Source organism: Meles meles, chromosome 5, assembly GCF_922984935.1.
Source record: "Meles meles chromosome 5, mMelMel3.1 paternal haplotype, whole genome shotgun sequence".
NCBI classification, from domain to species: domain Eukaryota; kingdom Metazoa; phylum Chordata; class Mammalia; order Carnivora; family Mustelidae; genus Meles; species Meles meles.
The window spans coordinates 121762056-121787495 of record NC_060070.1 but is presented as its reverse complement, the minus strand read 5'-3'; the positions used below and the strand labels follow the sequence as shown (position 1 = coordinate 121787495).

General features: G+C 56.8%; 5 protein-coding genes and 1 long non-coding RNA gene across 20 annotated transcripts in view; 3 read left to right on the top strand and 3 right to left on the bottom strand.

Annotated features, from left to right (window-relative positions):
• The window catches only part of COL11A2 (collagen type XI alpha 2 chain), a 30338-nt gene extending 26036 nt beyond the window's left edge, over positions 1 to 4302 (bottom strand). For 4 of the 5 annotated variants that reach the window (XM_046004542.1, XM_046004545.1, XM_046004544.1 and 1 more), the window contains exons 1-3: positions 3130 to 3165; positions 2888 to 3035; positions 51 to 200 (exon numbers count right to left, since the gene is read on the bottom strand). In XM_046004542.1, coding sequence (XP_045860498.1) covers positions 51 to 200; positions 2888 to 3035; positions 3130 to 3135 — 304 coding nt within the window. In that variant the 5' untranslated portion in view covers positions 3136 to 3165. Of the gene's footprint in view, positions 1 to 50; positions 201 to 2887; positions 3036 to 3129; positions 3166 to 3422 lie in introns of those variants that run through there. The other variant, XM_046004543.1, reaches the window with a different exon arrangement.
• A 67-nt stretch (positions 4303 to 4369) lies between these two features.
• Positions 4370 to 10951, bottom strand: RXRB (retinoid X receptor beta). Of its 2 annotated transcripts, XM_046004548.1 has the most exons (10): positions 10551 to 10951; positions 9634 to 9882; positions 9004 to 9160; positions 8464 to 8643; positions 7233 to 7405; positions 6701 to 6830; positions 6370 to 6502; positions 6163 to 6266; positions 5747 to 5852; positions 4370 to 5652 (listed from the first exon to the last, which is right to left on the bottom strand). In XM_046004548.1, exons 1-10 carry the CDS (start codon positions 10740 to 10742, stop codon positions 5505 to 5507), a joined length of 1572 nt encoding a protein of 523 aa, XP_045860504.1. In that variant the 5' UTR covers positions 10743 to 10951; the 3' UTR covers positions 4370 to 5504. The 2 variants fall into 2 exon arrangements, with proteins under 2 accessions (XP_045860504.1, XP_045860505.1); XM_046004549.1 differs by lacking the exon at positions 9634 to 9882.
• A 154-nt stretch (positions 10952 to 11105) lies between these two features.
• Positions 11106 to 14724, top strand: SLC39A7 (solute carrier family 39 member 7). The gene is made up of 8 exons (XM_046004550.1): positions 11106 to 11241; positions 11551 to 11965; positions 12057 to 12225; positions 12377 to 12430; positions 12563 to 12727; positions 12865 to 13005; positions 13216 to 13412; positions 13833 to 14724. Exons 2-8 carry the CDS (start codon positions 11555 to 11557, stop codon positions 14103 to 14105), a joined length of 1410 nt encoding a protein of 469 aa, XP_045860506.1. The 5' UTR covers positions 11106 to 11241; positions 11551 to 11554; the 3' UTR covers positions 14106 to 14724.
• Positions 14725 to 14867: 143 nt separating this feature from the next.
• HSD17B8 (hydroxysteroid 17-beta dehydrogenase 8) lies at positions 14868 to 17124 on the top strand. 10 transcript variants are annotated; one of them, XM_046005529.1, is made up of 9 exons: positions 14868 to 15019; positions 15196 to 15413; positions 15513 to 15629; positions 15705 to 15833; positions 15936 to 16021; positions 16136 to 16220; positions 16428 to 16470; positions 16667 to 16741; positions 16931 to 17124. In XM_046005529.1, the coding sequence occupies exons 1-9, from the start codon at positions 14974 to 14976 to the stop codon at positions 16945 to 16947; spliced, it is 816 nt and encodes a 271-aa protein (XP_045861485.1). In that variant the 5' UTR covers positions 14868 to 14973; the 3' UTR covers positions 16948 to 17124. The 10 variants fall into 10 exon arrangements, with proteins under 10 accessions (XP_045861485.1, XP_045861484.1, XP_045861483.1 ...); XM_046005528.1 differs by having other exon boundaries at positions 15936 to 16042; XM_046005530.1 differs by having other exon boundaries at positions 14869 to 15019; positions 15741 to 15833.
• Positions 17125 to 18377: 1253 nt separating this feature from the next.
• RING1 (ring finger protein 1) lies at positions 18378 to 22730 on the top strand. Its single transcript, XM_046006530.1, has 7 exons — positions 18378 to 18958; positions 19070 to 19208; positions 19972 to 20132; positions 20233 to 20448; positions 21164 to 21553; positions 21737 to 22010; positions 22312 to 22730. The coding sequence occupies exons 2-7, from the start codon at positions 19131 to 19133 to the stop codon at positions 22411 to 22413; spliced, it is 1221 nt and encodes a 406-aa protein (XP_045862486.1). The 5' UTR covers positions 18378 to 18958; positions 19070 to 19130; the 3' UTR covers positions 22414 to 22730.
• Positions 22731 to 22863: 133 nt separating this feature from the next.
• Positions 22864 to 24392, bottom strand: LOC123942545. The gene is made up of 3 exons (XR_006818434.1): positions 24275 to 24392; positions 23732 to 23808; positions 22864 to 23137 (listed from the first exon to the last, which is right to left on the bottom strand). It is a non-coding gene; the product is annotated as an uncharacterized LOC123942545 (long non-coding RNA).
• Positions 24393 to 25440: the final 1048 nt, after the last annotated feature.

Sequence of the window (25440 nt, the reverse complement as noted above, 5' to 3'; positions counted from 1 at the left end):
CCACCCCATGGCCTCCCCCAGCTCTCCCTACTCCAGCATGTCACCCATACCTGGGAAGAGCTGGCGGGTGGGTGCACTGAGCTGGGCAGGTCGGGATACTCGGTAGGCCACATCAGCTGGACAGATGCCCCTTGCCCTCCGGACGCCATCAGGAAGGGAGGGGAACCTCAGGGCCCGGAGCACATCCACAGGCAGTGCACCTGGGAGAGTCCATGAGGATCAGGAGAAGGGACACACCTTCAGGAGGGCCAAGATATGGTGGCATTTGGGGTCTGGAACTCAGCTTCCTGGAGCTCAAGCTCCCTGAAGGCAAAGGTCACCCCTCCCTTACCTGCCCCCAAATGGACCCTGAACAGATGGTCCTGGACAGAATCCTGGAACAGAACCCTGAACAGAATCACCTGGAAGGGGGCAGCACTGCCCTGTGTTCAGTTCCACGTAACCCCTGCCCCTCTTGCTCCCAGTGTGTCTTGCTCAGTCTCTCCTGATCTCTGTCTTTCAACCTATGGATCTCTCTCCACTCTCCACCATCTCCCCTTCTCTGTCTCTCTCACTCTTCCTTTCTTTATATCTGTTGATCTTCCTGTCTCCCTGTCTCTTCTGTCTTCTTCCACCTCCCTCCCACTCCTTCTACGGTTTTTTCTCCCCCTTATTTGTCCCTCTCTCACTCCCTTTCCATATCTCTGGGTCTCTGGGTCTCTGGCCTCTTTCCCATACCTCCAGCACAAACAACATCTGGGCAATCGATCATTCTGGGCACAGGAGGTGCGGGCGGGGGGGCAATTGAGAGGGAGCAGAGAGGCAGATCTATGGGGATGGGGCTCCAAGCTGCTTCAGTGCCCGCGTTTGGGGAGGTGGGGGCAACTCTGACCATGCTGAGGATGAAGATAGCAGAAAGAGCCCCCCCAAGAGCCTGCGCCCCTGGCTCGGGAGATGGGCTGGGGGGTAGGGGCGGCCAGAAGCTGCCACGAGGAGCCGGAGCAGGTCCAGGGCCCCGAGCCACACATCTGTTGATCCCATCAGAGTCCTTGCCCAAAACCTGGGCAAGTTCCCCGCACCTGGAACTTCAACCCTGCCCCACTACCCCCACCTCTCAGATCCAAAGATTTGAGACCCAGGCCATCCCCTCTATCCACCTAGAATTCAGCTTCCTCAAGCTCAAACTCCCTGGAAGACAAAGGTCACCTTTCCTTCACTTGCTCCCTGGTATACACACTCCTCACGCCATCAGTTCCAGATTGGAAAAATCCCAAAGAAAGTCCAGCAAAATTTTCATAGAAGCATGGGGCAAGGCAGGGGCCAGAGCGATCAGGAGAGCAGAGCTGGGTGGGGTGGGTGAGGTGGGGCGGACAGGCAGAGAAAAGGCCCTTTGAGTCCAGGAGCCGGGAAACCACGGCCTTGCCCTCCCCTTCACTACCCCCCCTCGCCTAAGCCTGGCCCCTGAGTGTGGCAGCTCCGCAAACACCAACACACAAGGGCCGCTTTGAGAGAGGAAGGGTGAGTGAGACAGAGTCACAGAGACTCACAGAGACCCCAGGCCAAGGAAACCTCTGAGGCCCCCACCTTTCACCAAACCCCACAGGAGAATAGTTCCATCCTATAGACGACCTACCCACAGGTCTGCCCACCTTGGGCCACATATGTGCCCACTGACTCTGGCCTCGGTCTGCCCCACAGGCTCCTCTCAGGCAGCCCCATCACCCCCCCCCCAACACTCTACCTTTGGTCCCCAAATATCCCCCCCTTTTTTTTTTTTACTCTTATGAATTCCACACCAGCCCATTTCCCTATGGAGTCCCATCTCTAGCCACTCAGTCCCAAAATAAAAGACAGTCATCTTAACCACCCCCCCCCAACTCCATGCTAGAGGATTCCTTTCCTCCTTGAGAAAGGCTCCAAGAGTTCACAGACATGGCACACTTCCATTTCCTGTCCATCAGCCTCATGCTCCTCGCATCTTGGAAGTTCCTCTTTCTGTGATCTAATCTAAATCCTTTATGCTGCTCTTCTGACCATTTTCTCTCCAGAATGGAGAAGAAATGAATAGTAGAGTTATATGCAAATCAGCCTTCAGTGTTGCCAGGAGTGGGAGGCTTGTGCCTGCCCAGGACCCAGGTACTCCCAGCCCCCTCCTGTCCAGCATCAAATCCCTTTCCTAGGCGCCAGGACTTCTGGATCCTGGGAAAAAGAAGGAAAAGATTGGGGTTGTGGACACCAGGGTCCCAGGGGAGCCCCGCTGGCCAGAGGGGGAGGGGTGGGGCAGGAATGCAAAGAGTTGGCTCTTGCCTCAGACACCTGATCCCAGCCTGTCCAGCGGCCGTCCTGTTGGCAGCCAGCCCCAGTGCTCCCCAGAGCCAGCCGCGTGGCAGCATCGAGGGCACAGGGAGGGGGAAGGGGATGCTGTCCGGGAAGCCAGTGGGACAAATAGTCCAGGGGTCCCTTCTTTCTCTACCTACTAGGCTCTGCGCTGACCCACAGATGCTCCCCTCTCACCCCAGACATATAGATAGAAAGCCCAGAAGACATACACACAATGCTCACCCATCAATACTGACATCTGCCTCCCCACCCCAGCATCTGCAGGACCTGGCACACCTTCGGCTCTCCCTGGAGAAGCCCCAGCACCCAATCCCATTCTTTAAGGTGAGCCTTCACCTTTCAGCCTTACCTGCCCTCTCCCAGTCCCTACAAGAAGGCAAAGAGATTCCCCCTACCTTGGGACCCAGGGACCCAGGTGATCTGCCCTCCACCCAGGACCCTTAGCCCCCAAAATCCCTTTCTTTATGATTTAGAAGCTCTACCTTAGGCATAAGCGGTCCACTACCCAGGGGGATACTGAGAGCTGGAGCCTGACTCCGAGGACACAGGCGCCGGAGACTCCTCTTACCTGCCCTGGCGGGGACCGCGCTCAGCCCCAGCACCAGCGGTACCAGCAGGAGGAGGCGATGGCAGTGGCTGCATCGCTCCATGGCTGGCGACCCGAACACCGGGTCCCAGGGACCTATGGGCGGCCAGAGGCGCAGAACGCCCCAAAGCTGACAAGAGAGAATAAGCAGGCTCTGAGCCTCGGACGCTGGGGTTCCGCGGAGGTCAGAGGCTGTCGGGTAGCGACAGCACTCAGCGGCCCACCTCCATGCAACCGGGTGCCCGTCGGGGCTCTGGCGCCGCTCCTTCCTCGGTGGCCGCCGCCGCTCCTGTGTGTCCCCGGCCACCCCGGCGGCCCAGAGCCCCCACCCCGCCCCCGCCCCCGGCCCAGCCCAGCCCAGCCCCCGCCTCCAGCCGCCCGCCCACAGTCACTGAGGGGAAACCCCACCCTCGGTCTCCACCTGGTTGGGGGTGGGAGGACGGGAGCCCTCCTTCGCTGACCCTCGGACTGCTCTCCCCTGCTCCTTGCAGACTGAATGGCCTGTACCCAAGATTACCTTTTCGGGAACCCCGGTATCTCTTCCCTTGCCGCTTCCTTTTCTAGGACTCAGGGGTCCAGTCAAAGCCCCCACCCCAACTCCCTCCCACCTGGGGGCCCAGAGCCCCTTTTCAGTTGTCGTGGGAGGGACTTAGGGCACAGTGGGAGGGGAGAGGCGGGCCTGGGGGGGGGTCTTTACTCCCCCCCATCAGGTCTCCATAATTACTTCCCCTTGCCCCGCCCAGTGTAATTACAGAGCCGGCCTGGGGCGGGCGTATTTATAGACTAGGCTATAGATAGCGACTGGGAACCTGCTACCCGATGGCTGCAAGGGGCGGGGGGCAGGTGGTTACAGAGCAGGCAGAGGGACCCGGCGCGGGAGCAGATACCGCCAGAGACTGGACAGCCCGACACAAGCAGGCTAATCAGGTCCAAGGAGATGAAAACGGGGGTTGGGGGGTGGGACGAGGTCAGGGAGTCCGGAAGCCCAGGTGGCAAGGAACCCAGAGGGGAGATGAGGGAGCCGTCGAAGCTCGTTGGAAGAGCGCGGGGAAACAGGGTTACCCAGGGACGAGAGGCCGCCTCCGGGCGAGCAAGGCCCGAGGAGGCCAGGGCGCTCAGCGCCTGGTAAGCCCCCACGAACGGGCACGGCGCCCGGTCTGCACGGAGCCCGCGGCGCGGCCGGAGAAGACAGAAGCGAGCCCAGGCGCCGCCGCCCGCTGGCGCTTGGAGGGCGCAAGCGAACAAGGCGCCTTTGAGAATCAGCCGCCCCCCTCTTCCTCCTCCAGCCGGCCCCGCCCCCAGGCTGGCACACCCTCTTCCCCCCTCCCCGACAAAGCGTGCCTTGTGTCCCCCACCCTGTGCCCGCCTCTCGGGCCCCAGGGAACCTGGGCGGCCGCGTCAAGGGAGCGCTCCGAAGCTCCCGACCGGATAACCCCCCACGCGCAGCCAATACAGTTACCTCAGTCCAGAAAACAGCAATTTAATTTGAAAGCTATTTTATGTGTGAGTGAAAGAGAAGGGAAAGGAACCTCAGAGAGAAGAGCTGCAGGGCAAAAATCATGCAGCCCCAGCAGGCCATCTCTGCAGGCTGACCATCCCCCCTCAATTTTCAGGCCAGGGTCTTGTGTCCACCAGGCTACACTGTGTGTGCCCAGGTCTGGGGGAGGGCTGTGAAGGGAAGGGCCCGAGGACTACTCACCAAACCATCCCCACCCCACCTGCCAGCACACCCCAGGCCCCTTCCCCTAGTTAGACAAGAAATGGTCGGGGAAGCGGTTGGGAAGGCCAGTGCTTGAAGGCCCCGGGGACAGACCATCTCAGGGCCCACCCTTTCCCAAACACCACCTCCACCACTGGCATTTCTTAGTCAACCTGGGAAAGTACAGTACTTCTTTGAGTCTAACTGCAAGTCTCTATCCTCAGAGGAAATTAAAAATAGCAGATGGGTTCCTACATCTCCACCCACCCCTTAACCACCACCACCTTTTTATTTTTCAGTCTGATTGCAGCAGGAGGTGAAGTGTGAGAGGGACTCTGGACAGGAGACAGTGACAGGGCCCCTCCCTCTTCCAGAGTAGCCCCCACCTGCCGGGCTACTGTCGAGGCTGGCAAGGCCTCAAGGAAGGCCTGTCAGAGCACTACTCCCATGTCCATCAGTTTGGGGGGCCTGCCCCCCGATATCCATCTCTAAACGAGTTCCCAGTTTCTCTCTTCACATGGGTAGCTAAGTGAGGCAAGATGAGAAGGAAGCAAGGTCCTGTGAGCAAGGCCAGTGCTTTGTGCTGGGGGAAGGAGAGATCGTTCCAGGCAGGGGGTGAGAAATCACCCCAAATCATGGCAGACCCAGACAAATTCAGAGACTCAAGGCCACTGAAGAGAGAGGTCCAGACCTCACAAGGATCTGGGGTCCCCTCTGACTTGGGATATCACACAACCCCCCTGGAGGGTTTATGGATCCTCTTGGGAGGTCTCAGCTCTGCCCTCTACACCTCACCCCACTGAGATTCTAGGGCATGACCCCTCCCCACCATGCCCCAGGGCCGGAGTCCCCCTCGGATGTGTACTCCTCAGGTGAGGAGCACCACATTTGGGTCTGAGCTCAGGCCAGCTGGTGGGGAGCCTCAAGCATCTCCATGAGGAAGGTGTCAATGGGGGTGTCTCCAATGAGCTTGAAGAAAAACAGATGCTCTAGACACTTAAGGCCGATGGACCTGAGGGCAGGAAGACGTAACAGCAGCTTGGCAAACCTGAGGGAGAGGCAGGAGAAGATAGCTGGAACCACATGGGCCCCGAACACACCCTCATGGCACCAAACCCCTCACCCCCACAGCTCCTTCTCACCGTCCCTGCTGCTCAGGGTACTTCTGCTTGCAATAGGTCTCCAGTGATGCGTACACTTTCTCCCGCAGAACCTCCACCTCGCTAGGATTGGAGAGGCCCTTGGCATCTGGGATGGCAGGGAAAAGAGGGGGAAGAAGAAGGAAGACAAATCAAGTCAGGACAAATGCGGAGATGCAGCCCACACAATGTCCCTTCTGGGCCCCACCTACTGGCCCTTTACCAGACGCCTGGCAAGGGAAGCAGAGCAAGTTATGGAATGGGGTCAAACGGGAGCTTATCAGTGGATGTGGGTTTTTCTTGGTCAGCTGGGAGATTGCCGGGTTGAGGGGAATAGCTGGGTAACTTAGGAGTCTCTGGAGAAGAGGAGGCTCCAAGGTTGCCTTGGTCTTGAGAGATAGGGGCGATCCTCCTCTTACCTGGATTGAACAGAATGATTGCCCTCAGGCAGCCAAGCTCTGTCTTGTCCATCCTCATGTCACGCATTTTGGACACTAGCTCTGTCAGCACCCTGGAGAGGGACCTGCAGGTCACTCAAAGGTCACAGCTCAGCCAGCCTTGGACACGGACCAGCCTATAGCCCCACCCCCTCTACCTACAGGCCAGCCCAGCCGAGGGCCACTGACCGATCGAAGATGGCTCCCACGCCTGCAGAATGGGCAGAGTTGCGGTGCACATGAAGACCTGTGGCGAGGAGGATGCCATCTCGGACATCAATGGATCGGTGGGAGAAGGAAGCAATGAGGAGCTCATTCCAGCCTGGGTTGGGGCAGCAAGGGTCAGGAGCCAGAGATCAGACCATAGGATTCAAAGCATATCAGGGGAAGAGAAGAAGAAGTGTTGAGGTCAATGAACTTGGGCCCCTTGGTATATAAGTTTGCACTGGGGTCACTGAAGGTCAGAAGGTGAAGTAGGGGGTCATATGTCAAGAGCTCAGGGGAATCCAAGGTCACTGACCTGCCCGTAGCAATATGACCTGGTCATCCAGAGGCAAGGAGGAAAAGTGTGGGATCCTCTTCGCCCACTCAACAAGCGTGAATAGCTGTTTGTCAGCTGCCTGACAGATGTTAGTCACAGGGTCATTTGGCTGCGGGGGATGGGGGGGTAAGAGTTATGGAAGGTCTGGAGGTACAGTGGAAGCCCCCCTTGTAAGAGGTCTCTGACATCACCTCCTTAAAGGAGTCTCTCTTCAAAACCATCTGAACCAATCCTTGTAAGTCAGGCTTCTCCTCTGGCATTTGTGAAAACAATCACGCATTTAGAACTTGCCTGTGGTTCCACCACTGGGTTGTTTTGGGATGGGGACAGAGAAAACTATCACACCCACCTCGGATGTTTGAGAGACCTTGTTTGGCAGCACTTCCAGTCCCAGGCAGTGTTGGGGGGGAGGGTTGGGAGGGAAAGGGAGCGGAGAGGGAAACAGAACCAACCTAGACTCCCACCCCCCATGCCCCATCGGAAAAGAGACCGGATTGACCCCATCACTCACGCTGCTGCCGCTACCCCCGGTTCCCCCAGGACCCTCAACGCCCTGGTCACTCTTCTGCTCCACAGCAAGCTCTGCCTCCAGGATCCTGTCCACAGGCATCTCCTCGGGGGCTCCCCCAGCCCCCTCCCCATCCCCGTCCTTGTCCTTCCCCCGCTGACGCTCCTCCTGTACCGCTGGGGGTGGAAAGAGGAGGAAAAGAAAAAGGGGAAAGTCAGTAGTCAGTGGTAAGGGGTTCTGAAATGTCCTTAGGGCTTTATCAAGGTTCTCATGGCCGTTAGGAAATATTTCTAGGAATTGGGGAAGTCACTAGCAACAGGGGACGAGGGGCAGTCTGGAAGCAGGGGTTATAAAAGGACAGATAAATTAACCAAGAATGAGGAAGGGAAGGGACGGTAAAGGATTAGGGAGAAAGTTAACATTTAAACTGAGGACCAACTACATGCTAAAAAATATGAAAACACATTTTAATATTCCCTCAATTATTGTGAGAATCTTGTGAGCTCTTATCCCTGTTATTAAAGATGAAGAATGTAGGGCTTGGAGAAGTTAGATAGCTTGCCTAAGTTCACATAATACACGGTAAGTCATCCATCTAAATCCATGTGTGCCTGACTGCAAATCTGATGCTCTTCTGATTCAACTAAGAGGCAGTGAAAGGATCACTGGTCTGGGTCTTCAAGGATGGGTTCTGATCCCCCTCTGTTACATGACCTTAGGAAAACCAGGCCTCAGGCTCATCTTCTCTAAAAGGAGGGATTTGACCAAGATACTCCAAAGTGTCTGAAAATTCCAGAATCACACTTAAGAAGATAAAGAAAAGGAAAGCAGCCCTGAGATCTTCAGTAGAGTCATAACTTAAGAGAGTAGAGTCCCAGACTTTGGAGGAGAACCATAGATAAGCAATCATTGTATCAAGGAGGAGGAACTATTCAGGTAACTGAAGGGGAGACAGAGAAGCCCATCGTGGCTCAGGAAAGGTTAGCCTACCCTAACACGAGGGAGGGGAGGGGTCATAGGAGCAGGCAACAGAGGAGTACCCCCTTTAAGAAGGAAACTCAGGGACAAGAGCTGATGAGGGGAGACAGAAATCAAATATCGCCCTCTAGAGGAGGAGAGAGAACAGTCCAGTCCTCCTGAGAGGTATAGTCTCCGGTTTTCTGCAGTCTCCCTCCACCTCCTCCCTCCTCTCCCACAAGGTAGCCCAGAAAGCTTGGCTGACACAGGCCCTTACCCTCCCTCTTCATGCCAGTGGCCAGGCACTTCTGATAGCGGCAGTACTGACAGCGGTTTCGCTGGCGCTTGTCCACGGTGCAGTCCTTATTGTCCCGGCACGAGTAGGTCAGGTCCTTACGGATGGTACGCTTGAAGAAGCCTTTGCAGCCCTCACAGCTGTAAACCCCATAGTGTTTGCCTAGAAGGCAAGTGGAATAGCACCAACAAGGCTGCACGCAGATCCCTCACCATTAAGTCTCTTGCCAACTTCCGCCCAGCAAACTTAGCTTAAATCCATTCTGTTTGCCAAATCCAGAGACGGAGGACCCAGACATGAGGGTCCTCCTCATTGTTCACTGTTCAAAACCCTATTCCAACCCCCTCTTTCCTCTGACCATCCCCCATCCCATATCTGAGCTTCAGGTCCCTTACCCATCACCAGACTTCCCCCCACCCACCTGCTCCAGTGAAACCCCATGAGCCCCTGGGAATCCCACAGGTGACGGTAAATGTCAGACACACTCTTTCTTCCTCTCTGGTCATCCTCTGAGCCCCATACCTGAGCTTCGGTCCCCGCAGATTGCACATAGCCGTTTGCCAGCCCCAGGGCCACCTGGAGGGGGTGGACAGTGCAGGCCCCGGACCCCTAAGACTGGTGGCTTCACATCTTCAGGCGGGCCAGACCCACCCCCAGGGAGCGACACTGTTGAGTTAATCTGGGATGGGGGGAAATAGGGAAGTCACAGGGAGACTCATTGGGAAGGAGAATCTCTCAGAGGTCATGGAAATCACCACCTCGGCAGGGCCCTGCATTGCACACTACAGAGGACATTATTTACATTGCAGTCTACATGAAGAGGAACCCCTGGAGCACAACCCCAAAGACATTAGGCATACAATTCTCCCTGCAATTGTGCAATACACGGGCCCTGAAGGGCAAGTATCTTAGGATGGCAGATGGCACAAAAAGGGCAAAAAACCCCTGATAAATGAAAGGGACGTCAGAATATCAAGGTTCTTTTACAGGGCTGGGAGGAAGCATGCACTGAAAGATCAGTCACCTCAGGAAGGGCAAGGGGTCTCACAAGGACCACAGGCCTGCCAGGATTAGAGGACTGGAAGGTCAGTGGGCCATGGGGAAACAAGGAAATGAAAGTGGAGAGGCAGTCAATGAGCCATGACCTCTCACCTGGGGACTGCTGACAGGCCCGGAGAATCCTGGGGGAGCTGGAGGGGGCAGACCAGGGGACCCCATGGAAGAGCTGATGACAGGGAAAGGGGAGCCCAGTGGGGGGGGGTGGCATCGGGGGCGGGGGTGGGGCCCCAGAGCCTCCAAGGGACGAGGCTGCTGAAGGGGGTAGGGGTAGCCCAGGAGGAGAAGAGGGAGGGGCCCCCTGGGGAAGGGGATTTGGGGAGGAACTGTCTGGGCTTCGGGAGTCTGAGGGAGGGGTACATACAGGCACAGAGACACACAGACAGAAAGACAAAAAGAGAAAATGAGTCTTAGATCATCCAATTGGAGACTTTAATTCTCTAATCCCCAACCGCACCCCACCCCAACCCATCCCACTCATCCTAATGTCCAGAAACACCCTGTTGTCAAACAACGGTTTAACTCCTAATTGTGGTGAGAGGAGGGGGTTGACAAAAGACAGTCTAGATCACGCGAGGGAGAATTCCACGCAATGCATTTGGTCACCCCAAGCCAGACATGTCTTATGTGGGTGGGGCAGCACGTGGGGTGGAACTGACAACCCCTCCATTCCCAGCTTGTAGCCGGACTGTACAAGGAAAAGAGGCAGAAGAGACCCCTCCTAGGGCGGAGGATCTGCCTTCAAACGTCCAGAGTCCCCAAACTCAAGGACTCGTGTCCCACGCCCGGGACCTCCACATTGCAGGGCCTCAAACAGCCAAAGCTGGGAGGGCGGAAGCTCCCCCTCCCCGCCCCGCCCCGGGGGGGGAGGGCGCTAAGGCCCTCGGGAGGGAGGGGACGCATGTTTACAAACAAGGGGGCGGGAGCGCCAGGGAAAGCGCGCCAGGGGACGGGGGGAGGGGTCGCAGATAACGCGGTCACTGGTTCGCCTGTCGGTCCGCTAGGACACTCACCCCGCCCGCTGTCGCCCATCCCGTCCCGTCCAGCCTCCCCCGGCTCCGGCTCCGGGGTTTGTTGTTCTCCGGCTGCTGCCGCCGCCGCCGCCGCTGCGGGATCCAGCCAGGGCCGTCGCCGCCGCCACCGGGAGGCGACCCCACAATGCATTTCTTTTCGCACCCCCACCGGCCCACACTGCCCTGCGGCATGCCGCTGGGGGAGGAAGGGCGGGCGAGCAGCCCAAGACATGATTCTTGGCTGAGTGCAAGGATACCAAAGAGGTACCAGGGATTCCCAAGTATTGACCAGGGGACTAGCTGAGCACGAGGAAGCCCCAGAGGAAAAGACTCTGGCTAAACCGGATCAAATTAAGCGCTTCGCTCCGCTCTGTACCAAAATGACAGCGCCGACATGGCAGCCATCTTGGTATAGACGGGAAGTCTCCGCGCTAGCTCCCGCCCCTTCGTCTAGTTGGAAACGGAGGAGGCGGTCTCCTCAGGCCTGTTAGCCGGCCTCGCCCAGCCTTCCCTCAAATAACCTCCACTCCCGCGCATGCGCGCCAGAACAGGCGGCTGCGCCGCCACCCGAGTGCCGCCATATTGGTAAAGGTATCGGGACCGAGGAGGGACGGAACTTCCTGTTCTCGCGGGAGCCAGAGGCGGGACTGCCACGTCCGAGCAAACCGGGAAGGAGAGGATCCCGAAGCCGGTGAGAATTCCCTGCTTTACCCTACCGTCCTTTCCAGACCTTTTCCACTACCTAGTGGATCATAGAGACTAGGGCCCAGAGAGTCCGTAAAGTGGAGAATCAAAGGCTAGAGCGGTGTCCCGGGGACCCTATATCCGGGAGGGGGATTGAGATAAAGAGACGGAGTCTTGGAAACAATGTGGGTGGGAACAGCGGAATGTGGTAGCGGCCCTTAGAAGTGGACGGAGGGCACGAACGGAGTAAAACTGACCCCTCATAGGTGTAGAGTTGAGGGTCAAGTGGAATCACTGTCTCTGTCCTTCTGGTCAGCGTGATGGCCAGAGGCCAAGGGGCCCCCCAATGGGTGGCCGTGGGACTGCTGACCTGGGCGGCCTTGGGACTGCTAGTGGCCGGACACGGGGGTCATGGTGACCTGCACGAGGACCTGCACGAGGACTTCCATGGCCACAGCCACAGGCGCTCACATGAGGATTTCCACCATGGACACAGTCATGCCCATGGCCATGGCCACACTCACGAGAGCATCTGGCACGGGCATACCCACGGTCACGAACATGGACATTCACATGAGGATTTGCACCATGGCCATAGCCATGGCCAATCACATGAGAGCCTCTACCACAGAGGACATGGACATGACCATGAGCACAGCCATGGAGGCCATGGGGAGTCTGGGGCTCCAGGCATCAAGCAAGACCTGGACACTGTCACTCTCTGGGCCTATGTGAGTCCCCAGGGGATGGGGGAGAGAGGGGCCGGTTCTGGATTTTTGGGAAGCCCCACACCACTTGACCCCTGACTCTCTCCCTCACCAGGCACTGGGGGCCACCATTCTGATCTCTGCAGCTCCATTTTTTGTCCTCTTCCTTATCCCTGTGGAATCAAACTCCCCCCGGCACCGCTCTCTGCTCCAGATCTTGCTCAGTTTTGCTTCGGGTGGGCTCTTAGGAGATGCCTTTCTGCACCTCATCCCTCATGCACTGGGTAAGTGATCTTTGGCCACTACTGTAAATCTTAATATTCTTGAGGCAGAAGGGTTCTTTGCCCTTTTTTATCTCTTACTATCCAGTATTCCCCCAAATGCATGCCACTTGGCCAGGGTATTTTCTCATTTGACATCTCTTCCTTTCTCTAGAACCTCATTCTCACCACCCTCTGGAGCAGCCTGGACATGGACACTCTCACAGTGGTGAGGAAAGAGTGGATGAAGATGTGTTGGGATGTTGGGGAAGGTCTTTCCCTCCCTCTTCTCCTCTTGCACTTGGGGGAGAGGAGTCTGGAATCCACATCTTCCTTAATGTCTCAATGCCTCTATTTCCAGGCCAGGGCCCCATTCTGTCTGTGGGACTGTGGGTCCTCAGTGGAATTGTTGCCTTTCTTGTGGTGGAGAAATTTGTGAGACATGTGAAAGGAGGACATGGACACAGTCATGGACATGGACATGCTCATGGTCACACACAGAGAAGTCATGGGCATGGAAAACAAGGTAAGTCCCTTTCCTTAAAAAGCACTTTGTCTGCCTTAGAATCCCCTTATTCCATGGCTTTTAGGTGGGAGGGAACTTCCCTTTTGGGGACATTTTTGGAGATCTCTGTTCTCCACTTTACCAACTCCTTCCCGCAGAGTGTCCTTCAAAGGAGAAACAGAGTTCAGAGGAAGAAGAAAAGGAAGCAGCTGGATCTCGGAAGAGAAGAGGAGGGAGCACAGGGCTCAAAGATGGGCCAGTGAGACCTCAGAATTCTGGAGAAGAAAAAACAGGTTCAGGTAAGGGACAGAGTTATTGATAAACTTGGGCCAGAGATAATTGTGTTTCACATAGAATGTGCATTGTAGGTAATGGTAGGTGTCTGGGAAACGTAAAGGGGCTGGGTGTGAAGTGCTCTCTGGGGGGAGATGTAATAATGGCTGACCAGGGCTGGAATTAGGAGTGATAGATGTTTCTAATTATTTTGTCTTCCTTTCTGCTTGTACAAGACCTACGTGTATCAGGGTACCTGAATCTGGCTGCTGACCTGGCACACAACTTCACAGATGGTCTGGCCATTGGTGCTTCATTTAGAGGAGGTTGGGGGCTTGGGATCCTGACTACAATGACCGTCCTGCTCCACGAAGTGCCCCATGAAGTCGGGGACTTTGCCATCCTGGTCCAGTCTGGATGCAGCAAAAAGCAGGTTGGTGATTTGTGCATCAGACATGATTGCCTCAAACTCTTTACCTCCTGCTCACCCACCCAGAATCCATGATCACCTCTCATTAGTTCCAAACAAGCTGTACTGTGAGGAACAACAAATCCTCCAGAAATGAGGGGGAAGAAATTCTGTGTCTTCAGTTGTGGTCCACAAACCATCTCAGTGGGTTATGAGGGTCTTTCACCTTGACCTGTTCACTCAGAGTCTGTCTGTAGGTTGGACCTCTTTGATATTTTAAGATTTTTCTGATAGTGTCTATTCTATGTCCTCCTCCTTTTGCCTCAGTCTTTAGTTCTCAAAGACATGCACCCTGCCCATATGTACCTATACCCCACCAAACGCGCCTAACCACTGATCATCTTTAGATGCTGCTGAGTACCTTCTGTCTTTTCTGCCCACCAGGCGATGCGTCTGCAACTACTGACGGCAATAGGGGCGCTGGCAGGCACAGCCTGTGCCCTCCTAACTGAAGGAGGGGCAGTGGGCAGTGAAATTGCTGGTGGTGCAGGTCCTGGCTGGATTCTGCCATTCACTGCAGGTGGCTTTATCTACGTAGCAACAGTGTCCGTGTTGCCTGAGCTGTTGAGGGAGGCGTCACCATTGCAGTCACTTCTGGAGGTGCTGGGGCTGCTGGGGGGAGTTGCCATGATGGTGCTGATAGCCCACCTCGAGTGAGAGGTGGGGTAAACCGTCCCCACCCCAGTCCCAAACCTCTAGCCTCTAAGTCCTCCAGGTCAGGGGTCTGTGGAGGTTAGGGGCCCTCACCAGGGACATCTGGCAAAGGAAGTTGTATCCTAGAGAAGTGGTGACTTTGGCATTAGGGTCATCAGGATTTTGCAGTATTACAGGAGCTGCAGAAGTGAGAGTGAGAAGTCAGAGGGACCATAGTGTAAGTCATGTGCTGACCATGTTGTTGGGTTTGGGGGCTAAATGGGGCCATGAAGAAGGCTGGAAAAGAGAGGGGGTGATGACAGCCTATGCCGTGTACCCTACCCAACCTGTTTTCAGAGGACCAAGCTACTACATACAGTCTTCTTCCAAGGTCTGCCTCCCCCTCCCACCTGTTGGTGGAAGCTTCAGGGAAGACCAGAGCCCTGGACAGAGCGGGTAGCAGGAAGAGCCGGGGATGTACATCAGTTAAACATCAATCGTGTGTCCTGATTTGGGAGTGATTGAGGGGGGAGGTGGGTTGCTAATCTGGCCCGATTTTTTTTTTCTATTCTTTTGATATCACTGTTTGAATTGAGAGGTAGGGGTGGTGACCGGAAATAAAGTCCTCGGATCTTCCGCCCCACACGCGGTCTTTTGTCTTTTTTGGAATAAGGCCCCCTCCCCCCCCCCCCCCCCCCCCCCGTCTCCCCACTCCCCAAGCCCCCAAGTGGTGGCGGCTGGCCACGCCCCCGCGGTGGGAGGTCAGCCTGCGCTGGTGGCCGCAGATGGCCCAACGCTGGCCTGGCTTAGATTGGCGCGGCTTTGCTCTTGCCACGCCCCCTCTGCGCTAGGATTGGCTCTGTACTGGGTGCCCGCCCACCCTCCGCCGGACATGGCGTCTCAGCTCAGGCTCCGCTCCGCGCTGGCCCTGGTCACAGGTTGAGGGGAATGCCCTCCCAGGCGGGTTGGGGTGCCGGAGTGTTGTCGGGGCGCCCCCTCGGCGTCTACAGGCGCTGTGACCTCTGGCCCCCTACTAACTTTGCTCCCTGTCGACCTCTGACCCCTGCCCACTCCTCCCCTTTTCCCCCCTCCCGCGTGTTCTTTCCCACCTCAGGCGCGGGTAGCGGAATCGGCCGGGCGGTCAGTGTGCGCCTGGCCAGAGAGGGGGCCACCGTGGCCGCTTGCGACCTGGACAGGGCGGCGGCCTGCGAGACGGTGTGGCTGCTGGGCGGGCAGGGGAGCGAGAAGGTGGCGCCCGGCGGCACCCACGCCGCCTTCCAGGCTGACGTGTCTGAGGCCGGGGCGGTCAGGCGCCTGCTGGAACAAGTACAGGTGAACGCGACAGGACCTCGCCCTCTTTTAAAGAGCCGACGTTGCCTCCATTCCCCGGGCTGTACTTGGGTTTTGGTGTGTAACCGCCCCCTTCCATAGGCCTGCTTTTCTCGCCCGCCATCTGTCGTCGTGTCCTGTGCAGGGATCACCAGGGATGAGGTTCTGCTCCGCATGTCTGAGGATGACTGGGACAAAGTCATAGCTGTCAATCTCAAGGTGGCGACCTCTGAACCTGTGGCTTCTAGCTCCTCCAGCCTGGGGGAGGGAGCTGGAAGAAGACTGTCACTCCAGCTGATCCTTTCTGCCTTGTTACTCTTTCCTCACCAGGGCATCTTTCTAGTCACTCAGGCTGCAGCCCAAGCCCTGGTGTCCAGTGGTTGCCATGGGTCCATCATCAACATCAGTAGCATCGTAGGGAAGGTCAGATTGAATTGGGATGAGGTCAGCCAGCTAGTTGGGCATAGAGAGGAGAGCCCCTCCTTGGGACTCTCGACTCATCCCAAATCTCTGACTCACCTATAGGTGGGGAACATGGGACAGACAAACTACGCAGCATCCAAGGCCGGAGTGATTGGGCTGACCCAGACTGCAGCTCGGGAGCTTGGACGGTTGGTCAGACGTCCCTGGGGGTACAGAGGGATTTGCTGAGGTGCGTGGGAGGTCTGGGGGGCAGGTCAGTACTCAGTCTTCTCCAGAGCCCACAGCCACTCTCCCTTCCATAGACATGGGATCCGCTGTAACTCTGTCCTCCCAGGGTTCATTACGACACCAATGACACAGAAAGTGCCACAGAAAGTGCTGGACAAGGTAGGAGGCTGTGGGCAGAGGGCAGAATCGTTCCAGATACCCAACATCTCTGGGCTTCAGAGAGAATCTGGGCACAGGGCCTGGCAAATAGTAGATATTTAATAAGTGTACAAGGAATGAAGACAAAAGAAAAAAGGGTCATAGACTCAGCCTACAAAAAAAATCCGTAAAAGAAACTTTCACCCACTTATGAGTATTTTCTTACAGGTGATTGGAATAATCCCGATGGGACATATGGGGGATCCTGAGGGTGAGCACTGAATGAGGAGGAGGCCCTAGGGAAAGGGCCTGAATGAAGAGATCCCAAAATCTGTGGTATCTGAGAGGATATCACTAGGATTGGTGGTTGGAGTTTGTGTGTTGGTGGGGAGGGGTTCCGGTGGAGGTGATGACTTTGGGTCCATGAGAGCGAGTAGGATTCTGCCTTCTTCCCACCATTCCTGTAGATGTGGCAGATGTGGTCGCATTCTTGGCATCTGAAGACAGTGGATACATCACAGGGGCCTCAGTGGAAGTCACTGGTATGAGGCCATCATGGGGAGGGAGAGGGAAGAGTAGTGGAACCCAGATGATAAGAGAAAGCAAGTAAAGGGAATCTGGAGCCACTGAGGGAACAGCAGAAGTTCCCATAGGCGAGGGACCGAAGTGGGCGCCCCCCAGCCCATTTGTCTCCACCTGTGCATCTGTCCAAATGTTTCTGCCCCTCCTAGGAGGTCTTTTCATGTAACTGCCTCACGGACTCTGGACTCTGCTTACTCCCCCACCACTCTACCCGGCCTCCTGCTGACGAGGACTCTGAGTTCCCAGGCTACAAAAGGGGTGGCAGTGTATGGCTCTGAAATGCTGAATATGGGAGGCAGGGGTGCTTGTGACCCTAATAAATTCCAAATCCTCTTCCCTGCCACCTCCGGTTCTTCTTGTGTCTAAGCCCTCAGACCCTTCCCCACCTCCCCCTCCTTTCCCTTTCCCGAAGGATTGTTCCCTTTCACTGCCTGGTCTCCCAGGGCAACCCCCGCCGCCGGGTGTGAGAAGAGAGAGTGTGTGTCACTGTGTATGCCTGACACTCTGGGTCTTTTTAGAGGGAGGGTGTCTCTGCCCCACCCCCTCCCACTGGTCCTGCAGCCCCAATCCCCTCCCCCCAATTCCCCAGATCCTTATGGTCCCCAAGGGTGATTTGTTCATGGCCCTATCCTGGTGTCCAGTCTGGCCTTGGGAGGGGTCTTGGAACAGGTGGCCCTCCCCCACCCCTCTCCCTTCTCTGAGTCCCCCCTCCCCTTTCTCTCCACCTTACAATAGCTGCAGCCGGCTTGGGGTGGGGTGGGGGGGATTAAGGGGAGGGGGCCAGGATTAGGGGAATGGACCAGCCGATGAAAGGGGCTGGAGGAGAGCAGAAGGGAGGGGGCTGGGAGGAGGAGGAGGAAGGGGAGGGGGTCTGCGTTAATCGACTCCGGAGCCCACATAAGGACTGGCCACGGACTGAAGGAGAGGACAGGGAAGTAGGGGGGAACTGGGGGAGGGGGCGAGGGGACCCACTGTTGCCTTGTCCCAGAAACAGGCTACCCCCCTGGCAGCTGCAGCCCAAGTCCGGGAACCCCAGCTCAGGCTGAAGGAGACAGGACGCCCACCATGGTCTCTTTCCACCACCCGCACCCACCCCTCCCGTCCCGTATCTCATCCCCTGCCCTCAATGGGAATCGCTCTGCCCCTTCCTCTTCTCTTTCCTCCCCATCCCTTTCCTTTACTGGAAAGTCCTGGAGGAGGTTCCTGCCCGCTTCCCACTCCAGACATTCTGCCCCTTGTGCCCCCACCCACCCACACACGCACACCCCCTCCCCTATAGGGGCCCCATCTTGTGTCTGTGTCCCTGCTTCCGCGTGGTGTCTCCATTCCCCCGTTCCTCCTGTGCGCCTCCCTCCCCCGCCCCGGGCCGCGGCTCTTGATTGTCCAAACGCAATTCTCGAGTCTATGGCTCTGGCCGAGAGTTGAGTCTGGACGTCCCGAGCCGCCGCCCCCAAACCTCGAGGGGAGAGCGGGTCGGAGGGTCTAGGGAGAGCCAAAGCGGAGGGTGGAGCAAGTCCCCAGGGTGGTAAGGGGAATCCCGGGTTCATCCGGATTTAGTTGCATTCACAGGACTGGAGGACTGAAGCGGCCGAGGATCCTTTGCAGCCTTCCCCCGATCCTCCCCGGAATGCCGGGCTGGGGTTACAGAGAAGTTGTGGGGAGGGGGGCAGCTGTTCCCCAGAGCCGCTAGGGGACGCGGAGTGGGGGAGGTGGCCCCTTTTCCAACCCTTCTGTCCCCTCCCGGGGTTCAAGAGATCCCAGGCCCCGCCCTCCGGAGCGGAGGCCTCGGGTGGGGACCTCGGGAAGGGAACGGTGGCTAAGGTTGGCAGCACGACGGTGGCGGCCGGGCTACTGAGACCGGGGTCCCTACGTAACTCGGGACTCCGGGGACGCCGGCTCTATACGCGAAGCGGGCGCGTCCCGAGGGCGGGGTGCCCGGGCGCCCACGTCGCGTCCCACCCGAGCCCCCAGTGGCGGTGACGTCTCTGCTGACGGGGGTGGGGGGTGTAGTGGAGGGACAGGCGGAAGTGACGTAGGGCCCCAGCGCCCGGGCCATGGCGGCGGCGGCGGCGGGAGCTGCTGTCTGAGCCGCGGCTGCGGATCGAGAGATTTGGGGCTGGGAGCCCGGGCCCTGGGAGAGGCGCTGCGGCAACCGGGGCGCGGACGGCTGGAGCCGGGTGAGGGGCAGCGCGGCGCGGGGCGGAGGGGCGTGGGGGGAGCCATCGGAGGGGCGGGGTCTGCGCGAGGGCGGCCCCCCTAACTCCCCTTCCCCCTTCCCCTCCTCCCAGCCTACCTCTCCTCCTCCTCCACCGCGGCGGAGCCCTAGTGGGGGGTCTGTGCCCGGTCACCATGACGACGCCGGCGAATGCCCAGAATGCCAGCAAAACGTGGGAACTGAGTCTGTATGAGCTCCACCGGACCCCGCAGGTGACAGGGACTCTCCCTTCACAGCTTACTCCCTTTCCCCCAAACCTTTGAATCCACAGACCCCAACCCACAGCCTCTTTTCCGTTTCCCTGCCCCATGTCACAGACTTCCTTGGTCCTACCTTTGAATCATCTTAATCTTTTCCAAGCACTTCACGTTTACCTCATTTAATGCTCACATCAGCTAGTGCCACAGACATAAAGCAAGGATGACTTCCTTCATCTGAAAGATAGTAAACAGACAGAAATCACCTTCACTGTTCCTCAGCTCCATGTCATAAGCCAGTGCCTATAAGACTCACCCCCCAAGTTTATTAAAAATGGAGCCTCTTGGCTGTCCCCCACCGCCCAATGTTCTGATACAGTAATGAGATGAGGCCCCAGAATCTGCGTTTTAAGCACGTACCCTAGGAGATTCTGATATAGGTTGAACCTGGACCCACTTTAAGAAATTCTGTGGACAAAGCCCTCCCCAAACTCCAAATCTGTGCCACCCCCACCCCCAGACCTCTCGCCAAACCTCCGATCCTTCTGTTGCAAAGCTCCTACTTTTAGTTCATGGACACTAATCCTTTCTGTTTTCCATTCTCTCCAAGTCAAAGCTCCTCTCTCTCAGAATTACCATCTTCCTCAAGTGGCCAACATGGGGTACCCAGATTCTGCTATTTCACTGTATTTCTCAAAATTCCCATTCCATGGACCACTTATTTCTAAAACCCCTTTCCCCCCAACCCACCATCGTTTCCACTCACTGATGCCTCCAGGAAGCCATCATGGATGGCACAGAGATTGCGGTTTCCCCTCGGTCACTGCATTCAGAACTCATGTGCCCCATCTGCCTGGACATGCTGAAGAACACAATGACCACCAAGGAGTGCCTCCACCGATTCTGCTCAGACTGTATCGTCACGGCCCTGCGGAGCGGGTAACAGGAGGGATGTGTTTGAGATGGGATGAAGGGTACAGAGTTGGGGCCTCAATGCCCCGGCGGCTGACTGTTCAGAGCCTCCTCTATCCCATGCCAGGAACAAGGAGTGCCCTACCTGCCGCAAGAAGCTGGTATCCAAGCGGTCTCTGCGGCCGGACCCCAACTTTGATGCCCTGATCTCTAAGATCTACCCCAGCCGGGAGGAATACGAGGCCCACCAAGACCGGGTGCTCATCCGCCTCAGCCGCCTGCACAACCAGCAGGCACTGAGCTCCAGCATCGAGGAGGGGCTGCGCATGCAGGCCATGCACAGGTTTGGGCCAGGAGAGAAGCAGTAGCAGGGCTGGTGGGACAGATGCGTGGGTCAGACTCCTGGTGCTGTCTTTGCTGCCTGCCAGCTTCTAAGCCTTAGCATCCTAATAACTAGCCCCAGCATGATTGTCGAAGCTTGGAAGTCAGGGACGTAAACTGCAGCTTCTTAGTAGCTGGCACTGCTATCCCTAAGAAGAAAACAGCTCACCCTCTAACTTTCTAGAAGTTAGAGCAGTGGAGTGATTTCGAGCATAGACTCTGGATTCACGCCGCCGGGAATTAAATGACCTTCTAGGCCAGCATTGCTCAGTCTTCAGTAGGAATCCAGATTACCCAAGGGTCTTGTTAAAAGTGCAAATTCTAATTCAGTGGGTCTGGTGTTGGGCCTGAAATTCCACATTTCTACAAACCTGTGCTTCTGGTTCTTGGGAGTCCATGAGGAGAGTCAAGGGGCTGTGATCGCAGACAAGTTATTTAACCTCTCTAAGCCTCCGTTTCCTCAACTATAAAGAGAATATAATTCCTTGCTTCTAGGATTTGTACTGTGTGAGGCGATCAGTGCAAAATACTTAGCAGTGTGCTTAAGCTTATAGTTAGTATTTCGTAAATATTAGGTGTCATCAGTAATGTTTCCCTGATCTCTTGTTCTCTTGTAAGTTTAAAGTCTAAACCCCTTATCCTTGGTGCTTTCTAACTTCAACCACTTGCTTCTGCAGGGCCCAGCGTGTGAGACGGCCGATGCCCGGGTCAGATCAGACCACCACGATGAGTGGGGGGGAAGGAGAGCCTGGGGAGGGAGAGGGGGATGGAGAGGATGTGAGCTCAGACTCCGCCCCTGACTCTGCCCCAGGCCCTGCTCCCAAGCGACCCCGTGGTGGGGGCGCAGGGGGGAGCAGTGTAGGGACAGGGGGAGGTGGCACTGGTGGAGTTGGTGGCGGTGCCGGTTCTGAAGACTCTGGTGACCGGGGAGGGACCTTGGGAGGGGGCACCCTAGGCCCTCCAAGCCCTCCTGGGGCCCCCAGTCCCCCGGAGCCAGGTGGAGAAATTGAGCTCGTGTTCCGGCCCCACCCCCTGCTCGTGGAGAAGGGAGAATACTGCCAGACTAGGTGAGAGCCCTGTCTTTCCCCTGACCTCTGAGAAACCAGAGATCACATAGACTTCCATCAGAAGAGGGCTTCACCCAAACCCAGCAAGAAACCCTAACCCAGAGGCCCCGTTGGAAAGTTCCCTACTTCCCTTGTCCATTTAAGGTTTTCTGTGCCCTAAACGTACCCTCTTTCCCACTTCAGGTATGTGAAGACAACTGGGAATGCCACAGTGGACCATCTTTCCAAGTACTTGGCCCTGCGCATTGCCCTAGAGCGGAGGCAGCAGCAAGAGGCTGGGGAGCCAGGAGGGCCTGGAGGGGGCGCCTCTGATGCCGGGGGACCTGATGGGGGTGGTGGGGAGGGTGGGGGTGCCGGAGGTGGTGACGGCCCTGAGGAGCCTGCCTTGCCCAGTCTGGAAGGTGTCAGCGAAAAGCAGTACACCATCTACATCGCCCCTGGGGGCGGAGCCTTCACGGTGAGAGCCTCTGAGGGCAGTGCTGTAAGAGGGAGTGCTGGGGAGGGTGGTCTGGGGCCACGCAGAACCATGGATCCCGACATTCTAACTCTAACTAGCCCGCCCTGCTCTCCCCAGGCATCTCCCATCTGTGTCTCCTCCCCCATCACTCCCTATGCCCCTGCTTTGCCTTGCCCCAGCTCTTTTATTACTCTTTCTTTCTTCCTCCCTAGGTCACTTCCTGCCTTATTTTTATCCTTTACCACCTTCTGCAACTTTCTTTTTTCTTACCCTGACTCTCTCTCTTCCACCCTCTCTGTAGACACTGAATGGCTCCCTGACCCTGGAACTGGTGAATGAGAAGTTCTGGAAGGTGTCCCGGCCACTGGAGCTCTGCTATGCCCCCACCAAGGATCCAAAGTGACCCCACAAGGGGACAGCCAGAGGATGGGGACCATGGGGTGTCCCTGTGTCCTGGCCCACCACCGCCAGCTTCTTTGTCCCCCAGTGCCCCCCAACCCAGCCAGCCAGCAAGAGGACACAAACGAGGACAAGTGGCTTTTATACAAAGTATATCAGATTCTTCTATATTGTACAGAGCGGGACATGCACCCCCATCTACTGCCTTTTCTATTGCCCCCCCCCCAGCCTCCCATCTACACAAGATGTTGGGGAAGGTGAAGAACCTTCCCCTTCATGCCCGCCTACCAACAACAAATTTGCTTCTTCTCCTCTTTGAAACCTGCAGTTCTGTGTCTCTGTTTATCAGGGGTGTACTAAAAGGGGAAAACCAAAACAAAACAAAAAGACTGGGGAGACAAGCCTGGAAATCAGCCTTGGAAATGGGGAGGAAATGCCAACTGTTATTCACGGTGTGTAAGTCCCAATTTTCTGAACCCCAAGTCAACAGATATGTATGAAAATAGTGGGGCACAGTCTGTGAAGCTGGAAGAGACAGGGTGAAGAGCTGAGCAGCGTCTCATGTCAGATCTCACACCTGCCCCCTAAAAGCTGGATCGCCCAGCCTGGAATCCAGGGTTTCAGTACCAAAAGGAATGTAGAGTAAGGCACGTTTGTAGCCACCAATGGGACGGTGATGTCCGGAAGCAGAGTAATTCCTCATTACTGCAAGAAGCTGGTGTCTCTAGCTGGAAAGACAAGAGGGAGGGGTCATGGAGAGGGCTGCGAGGACCTCCCTGCCGGACATCCCGGCCGCCTCCCAAAGAAGGCGTGCAGGGCCAGGGACTACAGTTCCCTGGAGTGCGCAAACCCGTGCCCGCCGAGCCGCGGGCTAAGTGGAGGGAGGGCCGCAGGGGAGGTGTAGTTCTGTTCCTGCTCCGGCTGCGGCCAAGAGCAGAGGGGTAAGGGCCTCAAGTGAGGCAGTTGCTGGCTCCCGGCCTCGAGTTGTGCGGGCGGACTGGGCCCCAACCCGCGTTTGGGGGTACAGGGGTGCTCCGCTGCGCGCCGCGTCAGGTGTAGTGCGGGGTTCGGACTCGCCTCTCCCTGAGTAACTGATTCTTCCTCTGCCCCCACCTTCGGCCTCCCTGCCCCTCACTTCCTGTTTCCGTTGCCCTTCGCACCTCCACCCTGATCCGCCCCAAATTCCCGCGGCTCGCTCAGTTCTCTGCCCGGCTGGCAGAGGAGTTAGGTTTTCGGTGTGATCCACAGACCCGAGGGCACACTACCCTACCCTTGGGATTTCTTGTTTTTCTCCTCTGATCCCTAGTACCTTCAATACCTACCGACTCAGGGGCACCTTCCCGCCCAGGCAAGTCCTACAGACCTGCTGGCCTGAACTCGCCGCCGGAGCCCTCGTGCCCTGCAGAAATAGACAACACCCATTTAACCCTTGAAGGAGCCGTTTTCTATACCGGCTCCCCAGAACCCTTGATCCTGGCTCCCCTCCTTTCCAACCCCAGGTATCCAGCAGCTTCGGCGCTGCCGGGGCGTTGGGGCTGGAGGACGGTGGGCGTCGCTCCCGGAGTTTCAAAGAGGGAGAGACAGGCGTGGAGGAGTCGGGAAGGATACGGAGGTGGAGACTGGAGAGTACGGAAAGATCACGGCTTCTCTTCTGGTTCACGGGGCTGCCAGGAGCGCCACCCCCTCACTTTTCTCATTCTCTCCAGGAAAGTGACCGACCCGCAGCTTCTTCTGTCTCTCTTCCCCGCCCTCTCCCTTAACCCTGTAACAGCCCCTGGTCCCCGCATCGCCCCTCCTCTGGCCCGTCTCTCTCTTCTGCTCCCCGGTCAACACCACCCCGCCCTCCTCTTCTCTACACTTCTCACATTTCTGCTGCTGTCCCCTCTCTGCTGCCTCCATGACTGAATTTCGAAGATGCGCCTGTTTATTTCCGTGACATCATGTGGGAGACATACCAAACGGTGGCGTTTCTCAAAACTAGGCGTCTCTCTTACCCGCGCAGGCAGGAGAAATAACTACCTCCTTGACGGGTGTTCTTCCCTAGTGCTGGGAGAAGGAGGTGTTGTGGGTGGCGGGAGCAGGTCAGATCCTGTTGCCCTGGGAGCTTCCCTGGGTTAGTTCCCCCAATCCTTCAGTCTCGTGTAAATTAAGCCCTACGATATAGGTTAGGCAAAGCCAGAGATACAAAGTATACAAAAAAGAACTTGACTGTTCTGTTGAGGAACTAGATACATGCAGGAGAATAACTTAACTATGCAAAGGAGCGAGGCAGGGAAAGAAGGGTTACTAGAGGCAGGGAGACCTGGGAGTAAATCTTCATCCTGCCCCTTAAAAGGAGGGTTCTTTACACAGGAAACCCTGGGGGCGGGCATCGGGTTTTTACAAACCCTCCGGGTGATTCTGATGGGCACCAAGGCAGAGGAGCAGTCCAGTAGATGCTCCATGAGATCTTAGCTCCCTCCAGATGGGTCCTCATCGGGTGAATGCCAAGTGCCCCATGCAGAAGAGGCTCCAACCTCTGGAGCAGGGAGATCACTGGGAACCTGTAGGGCAGTTGGAAAGGGCCTCACAGAGGAGGTGACGTGGTGCCAGGATGCATGAGAAGGGAAGAAGAAAGTCTTTGCTGGAGGGGTGAGGAGGAAAGGAGCCTCTCTCTCCCATACCCATCCATCTCCCACTTTTCCCTGGCTCAGGCTTCTCAGTCCCCAAACCATAGCAGATCATGCGTCTGAGCACAGGAGTGAGAGCATCGTGTAAGACAATACACACAAGAGACATCTCAGAAAAACCTAGGACCGCCGTCAGGTACAAATGTCACCAGGGAAACCACTCATCTCTTCTTCAGTTTGGGGGTTTCCCCCTGTTGTTGTCAAGCTCCGAGACAAGTACTTCGTGTCTGGCTATTTGCACTTCCTCCACAAAATTGCTTGCTCAATGTCCTGGGCAGCTGGTTTTGAACAGTCATCTAGGGGGTCCCACAGAAGCGTCCTCTCCAGATGGCACCTCTGGCTCCAGCCTGGCACTGAGGAGG

What these genes read in the sequence shown, in the direction of transcription:
- SLC39A7 (XM_046004550.1), top strand. Translation starts at nt 11,555, where the DNA reads ATGGCCAGAGGCCAAGGGGCCCCCCAATGGGTGGCCGTGGGACTGCTG. An exon ending in TCATGGGCATGGAAAACAAG is followed by an intron (nt 12,728 to 12,864) that starts GTAAGTCCCTTT and finishes TCCTTCCCGCAG; the next exon opens with AGTGTCCTTCAAAGGAGAAA. An exon ending in CTGGATGCAGCAAAAAGCAG is followed by an intron (nt 13,413 to 13,832) that starts GTTGGTGATTTG and finishes TCTGCCCACCAG; the next exon opens with GCGATGCGTCTGCAACTACT.
- RING1 (XM_046006530.1), top strand. Translation starts at nt 19,131, where the DNA reads ATGACGACGCCGGCGAATGCCCAGAATGCCAGCAAAACGTGGGAACTG. An exon ending in GTCACGGCCCTGCGGAGCGG is followed by an intron (nt 20,133 to 20,232) that starts GTAACAGGAGGG and finishes ATCCCATGCCAG; the next exon opens with GAACAAGGAGTGCCCTACCT. An exon ending in CTGGGGGCGGAGCCTTCACG is followed by an intron (nt 22,011 to 22,311) that starts GTGAGAGCCTCT and finishes CCCTCTCTGTAG; the next exon opens with ACACTGAATGGCTCCCTGAC.
- HSD17B8 (XM_046005524.1), top strand. Translation starts at nt 14,974, where the DNA reads ATGGCGTCTCAGCTCAGGCTCCGCTCCGCGCTGGCCCTGGTCACAG. An exon ending in CGCGCTGGCCCTGGTCACAG is followed by an intron (nt 15,020 to 15,195) that starts GTTGAGGGGAAT and finishes TTCCCACCTCAG; the next exon opens with GCGCGGGTAGCGGAATCGGC. An exon ending in CACAGAAAGTGCTGGACAAG is followed by an intron (nt 16,221 to 16,666) that starts GTAGGAGGCTGT and finishes CCATTCCTGTAG; the next exon opens with ATGTGGCAGATGTGGTCGCA.
- RXRB (XM_046004548.1), bottom strand. Translation starts at nt 10,742, where the DNA reads ATGCCGCAGGGCAGTGTGGGCCGGTGGGGGTGCGAAAAGAAATGCATT. An exon ending in GGCCTGTCAGCAGTCCCCAG is followed by an intron (nt 9,161 to 9,633) that starts GTGAGAGGTCAT and finishes CCCCCATCCCAG; the next exon opens with ATTAACTCAACAGTGTCGCT. An exon ending in AATCATTCTGTTCAATCCAG is followed by an intron (nt 5,853 to 6,162) that starts GTAAGAGGAGGA and finishes CTGCCATCCCAG; the next exon opens with ATGCCAAGGGCCTCTCCAAT.